Source organism: Columba livia, chromosome 2 (assembly GCF_036013475.1).
Source record: "Columba livia isolate bColLiv1 breed racing homer chromosome 2, bColLiv1.pat.W.v2, whole genome shotgun sequence".
Classification (NCBI taxonomy): domain Eukaryota; kingdom Metazoa; phylum Chordata; class Aves; order Columbiformes; family Columbidae; genus Columba; species Columba livia.
In genome coordinates this window covers 129490745-129496744 of record NC_088603.1, presented here as the reverse complement: position 1 = coordinate 129496744, position 6000 = coordinate 129490745, and the positions used below count along the sequence as shown (strand labels likewise).

At 39.7% G+C, this 6000-nt stretch overlaps 1 protein-coding gene across 3 annotated transcripts in view; it reads right to left on the bottom strand.

The window, feature by feature from the left end:
• Window positions 1–307: 307 nt before the first annotated feature.
• The window catches only part of GDAP1 (ganglioside induced differentiation associated protein 1), a 28431-nt gene continuing 22738 nt past the window's right edge, over window positions 308–6000 (bottom strand). For all 3 annotated transcript variants that reach the window (XM_065053831.1, XM_065053830.1, XM_065053832.1), the window contains 2 exons: window positions 5748–5862; window positions 308–3788 (listed from right to left, as the gene is read on the bottom strand). In XM_065053831.1, coding sequence (XP_064909903.1) covers window positions 3406–3788; window positions 5748–5862 — 498 coding nt within the window. In that variant the 3' untranslated portion in view covers window positions 308–3405. The remainder of the gene's footprint in view (window positions 3789–5747; window positions 5863–6000) is intronic.

Here is a 6000-nt window from a genome sequence, read left to right as displayed (position 1 = left end):
TGGGGATATTTTTGGTATGGACGAATTGTAAACAAAAACTGCTTGCCCTTCTTTAAATGGGCTTTTTACATTATTAAATGGCTTCTGCTAAGCCTCATGCATACACAGTTCAGACAGACAACAAAAGAAAACTATCACTCTAAGTGTTGTTTCCAGATACATGCAACACAACCCGCTGAACACTTTTTAAACTGAAGTATCAGAAGCGTCTCTTCTTGAATAGCATCCAACTCCTTACAGCAATGCTGTGTGATCCTCAAATATGCTTTGTTTTACTTATGCAGAAGACATAAACCAGTCTAGAAAGTGGTCTTAGAATAAATGTTTATTGTGCAGGTCCCACATACAAAGATATGGAATATATCTGATGTGTGATATGAGAACAAACAGTAACTGAGAACCAGAAGATAGGTTGTGTATGCAATCTAAATAGTGTACAGAGGTACCCCAGTAAAGAAAATAAACGAGGCTGAAAAGAAACTTTACAAGCACCACACAAAAGCTATCCCACATAAGGAGTCATACACAGCACATGTGCTTCTAAATCTCATCCTGTTTTGAGGAATTTAATCATGGATAAGCCTTTTGCTGCCACATGTACAGAAATGCACAGAGAACTTCAAGGCAGTGAAACTATCCAATATCTGTACTAACAGACATTCATTAAACTAGAGATCCAAACTTTTCCACAGTAAAAGTTTTATCCATGTTCATTCCTGCAGATGTTTAAACGCTGTTCAGTAACATTCATTCTAGTGTGAAATATTATTTCAGCTTTGCCTCCTTATTTATCTAGTGTAGAAATGACACACAAACACTAACAATATGTGCCAGAGAACCACTTGGTAGTAGACCAAGTAGTTGTTTCAAGGGCTCTTGAGAGATTGCTAGTCTGACGAGGATGCTCACATCCATCTTATGCCGAGATCACTTTGTGAAAACCAGGGTTTTCCTGCACATCTCAGCAGCATGCCAAGGCAGAGCCCTGGAGGGCCACTGACATCTGGTGGTCATTTCAGTCCTTCCCAACCCTACCTGCAGCTCTGGGCAGGCAAGGAGCGGTGCAGAGACCATTGTGGTTTAGGGGGGAAGGAAAACTGCTCCATCACTAATTTGCCTAGATCACAGCACACAGAGCTGTTGGTGTGAACTAGACTGGCATGCCTCTGGAAATATAAGTGTTCTTATCTAGAACAAACACATCACAAACAAACGAGAAAGGGAAAAGTAAAATATAAATTAATTCTAAAGAAAGCTGAGTCATATATATTGAAATTTGCCATGACTTGGATGAGATTATATTTTACAGATGGTCAGTCAGAAATACATGCCAGGGAAGTAGTGACAGGCCTTACTCTGTTTTTATTAACTTAGTGGAATTTGTTGGTTACAAGTAAATGCAGATGAAACAAAATATACAAACAACAAACTCAGTTAAAGCTGCCAGCACATTCATAGTATCGTTGGAGTAAACTTACTCTAGAGATAATTAAGCTTTTCTAAACTGAGCACATTTAATTCAACAAATTCTTGAAAACAACTGGGTCATGAAATAGAATTATATGAAACCGTCTTTTCGACAAATAAAAAAAGCATTGTTTCCTAGGTAAGATGTTGCTTATTACAAGAGCAATTAAATTTAGGTCTTCTTTTGCTAGACAACTAGCACAATATTAAATTATAAGCAGAAGTATTCAACAGTTTCATTTGTTTTGACATCTGCTACACAGTGAGACTGCCAAGACAAAAACTGTCTCAGCTCTCTCCACCAAACTTGAGAGCAGATCTTCTTGCTGCTCAAAGCACTTGTGCAGAGACCACAACCACCAGCACCGGACCCAAGACTTAAGCTTAATCACACTAATTGTTGATAGGCAAACATTTAAAGCTACGTTTTTTGTTGTTGCAGTTATCTACAGATTGTAAACAAAATTCTGAGGCTTTCAGACATTCATCAAAAATACAAAAATCATACTAAACTGTTATGAGAATTTTCAGCCCTTCCTGATTGCTTTCTCACTGCAAAATGATTCAAAGTCTACCTCCAGGTAAATGTGCATTTCTCATTGAAACAGAAGCTCAGTTAGAACCTAATAAAAAGCTCAGCACCTGCTTAGTAGGAAGTAATCAAAGTGTTTTTCTGTCTCCTTCCTACAAGCTACTTGAGTGCAGCTTTGCAAAAGATCTGCAGTACAAATGACCCAACTCCAAACTGACCGGTATTTTTCCACTTACCACCAATATGACACCTCTTCATAAGTAAACAGATTGCTAAATTACCATTTCACCTTCAACCTAGACTACCTAACCAGATTGAAAGCTAGTGAAGTATTTTAAATTACTTTTACAAAATGCATTGTTGTGAACTCATTTTCTCATTGGCTGTGGCGCATTGTGGGCAAACACTTCATAGAGGCACAGGCAATTGCTAAATTAGCCAAGTAGAGTGCAAAAAAATAACCAGTGCTCAGAGTGGAAACAAGAAAGGGTGCAGGGAACACTCGTATGGAGACAACTGGATCAAGCTACCCCAAGAGCAAAAGACAGAAGGAGCTGATAGAATGACAGCAGGAAATGTGCACCAAGATAGTTTGGTTTGACTCAGCCAGGGCTTGCAGCTGAGCTGGGTACCTGGCTGGGCCAAAGTCTGCCCAAAAGGCAAGTGGCAGGTTTTTCACTCCCATTTATATTATTTCTGTTGACTGCTAATGCCTCTGGACAATTTCACTCATGTGGCCCACAAATCACTGATGTTCATATCTGTTTCAGGACTCTTCCTGTACTACAACATGAACATACAGTGACAAAAGTGGATCCACAAGATCAGTTTTTAACACATTTCTAAAGGTCCAACTGCAAATTAACAGACATTAATCAGTACAAAGACACTCACTCCTGCACATACCAGGCGCAGAGCCTATGCTCCACTTAAATTCTGCTCTGAGCCTTTACAGTAAGTGCTATTTTCAGTATCTCAACAATGCTGGTTTCTGCACAGTAACGCATTTCACCCACAGTGAAGAGCTGTCATATTGCCGCATATCTTTAAAACAAAACAAAACAAACAACAACAACAACAACAAAAATAAAAAAAAAAACATACATTATAATTAGGTCAGCTACTAGGTAAAGGAGACAATAACCACTTTAACAAAGCATCATCACAGCCCTTGTAGGTGCTCATCTAAAAACAAAGTCTCTTCTTTCCTTTGTTGTCCCCTTACATACATTTTCCACAAATATCTCCGCATTGCCAATCCAGTTATGTAACAGCAGAAGAGGATTACTGTGTGACAATGTTCTAATTTACAGACATAACCTTTCTTCTACTTCTATGTTTTACTGGGGATGTTTCCTGGGGGGTGGGTAGAGATGCCCTCCACTCACCATGAGGGACAGACAGGTCTAAAGATAATTTTGCCTGGTTCTAACCAATAACATCATGTTGGGAAACCTCTTCCGAAGACACATGAAAGCAAGGTAACCCAATCCCGCCAGCACGCTGACCAGCAGGGTCGTGCCAAGAACCCTGGGCGCCCTCTTCTTGGCCACGCGGAATGCCGTCGGCAGAACGGCCGAGATTAATATATTGTTGACGTGTCCTAAAACTTGGTAAAATGCTTTTCTCTTCAGGACACGCTCATAATAGGCTTCCAAGTTGGGCCGCTTTCCATTTCCCCAGTTTCTTCTTGCTAATCCCAGAAACTTCAGCCGATGTAATGTGACAGCAAGTGATACATCTGCAAGACTGAAGAAATCACCACAGAGCCAAGGCTGATTTTCACCTTCTAAGCAGAGACAAAACAAAGAATTAGGAGCTAATGGTACAGAAGCACATGAAGAAGCCTCCATGGGCTAACATTTAGCTTAGTGCTATTTCAAAATGCTGTCTAATAAATACCACCAACACTTCAGCTATGACACAACTTTAATCAATGAACATTTTGTTAATCCCTGTCCATTCTTCACACTATATTTTAAAGTCTTAGGCTTAGCAGCCTGGCCTACATTTCTTAAGGAAAAAAGAGCCATGTTTCAATTTCATAAAGAAAACCCACAGTAAACATTTATTTTCCTCAACTGCATTTCTCAGATCCGGATTAATTAAACAGAAGTGGAAAGGAGGAAGGCAGATTAGCTTTTACTGAAAAGCTACTGAATTTATCATCTTGCCTGTGCCACTCAGCTCTACAGCATTCACTCAAGAACTACTAATCTGCTGGAGATTTTCAAGTCAAAAAGAAATAGATCAGATGACTGACCTGCACCAAACACACCAGCTCAGTGAGAAAATGGAGCTTGTCCACCTGTCCTTCTTTTGTGTCTGCTAGAACCCAAACCATGGGATTTTTAAAATGGGAAGTTTCAGAAGTAATGGATATTCCCACTGCCCATCACTAGTCAGGAGCACATGCAACTTGTTTGCCACCAGAGCGAAACAACTGCTTGGCACACTGCTGGTGCCAGCCCATTTTAACTAGTTATTCAGATGTGGAAGAAAGGCCTCTGTGGAGAACAAGAGTATCCTATGATGCTGAAAAGACGTGTGGGGATTCACCCAGCGCATGAAGTAAGATAGATGATGGAAAGGAAGACCAAGGAAGCTAACCTGTGTGAAAGAAAGATGTATGCAGTGGCAGCAGCCGTAAGTGAATGAGAAATATGACCAGCAGAAACAAAAGCAGCTCAGAGGTTGACCAGGACCTGGAGAAGCGTTATATATAAACTTCAAATACGTGAATACCTCAGATAAAATTCCAAGAGACAGGTAACAGCCATTATGTTTTAGGAAATCCTGTGATCCTGAAGGTTTTCATAGGATCACCCATATTGTATCAGTTGACTCCTTGGAAAGGCTATTGAGCAGGGAAAGCAAGGGGGCTGCTAGAAATGGTGACAGACTTGTTCACTGAACAAAATCCTACCATCCTTTGTGAGTTAAAACATTTTCTGTGACTCTTTTGCTGTTCAGTCAGTAGAAAATTCAACCTCGATTTTCAATCACTGGTTCAAATCTCCTGTCTTGACAGTAATTGATAATTATTACAACAGCTATTTATAGAGCAAAATGCAAAGAGTTATCGATCTGTGCAGATGCAGTTGATATTGACTGATGCTTCACGCAGCTCCCAGTGAAGTCAGAGGAGGGATTCCTATTAGCACCACTGGGAGTTGCACCAGACTCTGAATAAGCAGAAGAGTAATTCCATTTAAACCAAAATTGACTTTCATTTGGGTGGACGGCAGGTAAACACCACTGCTTTCCAAGAGTGTGGAGCGGGGGGGTGGGGAGGGGTGCTGTTTAGTAATTAGAGCACTTATCCAAATGGCTAATTCTGCATATACCGCAAATAACAGCACAGTATTGAAACAAGATTGTAATAAACCTGTGTTAAACATTAAGGTCATGATCATTACAGTGAGATGAGGCCTACAACCACAACATCAAGAATAACACTCCGTAGTTGAGGTTGATAAAATACTGCAAAATTGTGCAGCTAATTATACTCACTATGCTGAAAATGTGATCAACACTCTCGTAAGGCAGTGGGAACTCACTGACAGCAGCAGTAAACTAAACTAGTATTTAAAACAGTACAGATCCCTTCTGTGATGTTAGTTCAGTATATGTTGAAAAGTATCATATTGGATACCTTAAAAGCAGTCCTATAATGGTGCTGTCAACAAGTTTACTCAGCCTCCCCAAATATAAGAATCAACAGGATTTAGCAAGAAAAATTCCTTACCCGGCGTTTCCTCATTTCGCCGCTGCAATTCAGTCTCAACCTGATCCAAAACTTTTTCCAGTTCATCCAGTATTTTCTTTAGGTATTTTATATTATCATGATCCAGCAGTTTAGACTAAAAATATACATGGGTTAGTGTTTTAATCATTGTACGGAGTTCATACTTATATCAGAGAAACCTTTACTTATATACTACAGTACTTATTCATAAAATGTGATTATTTTCTCCACATAATCAGCTTGATACCATTTG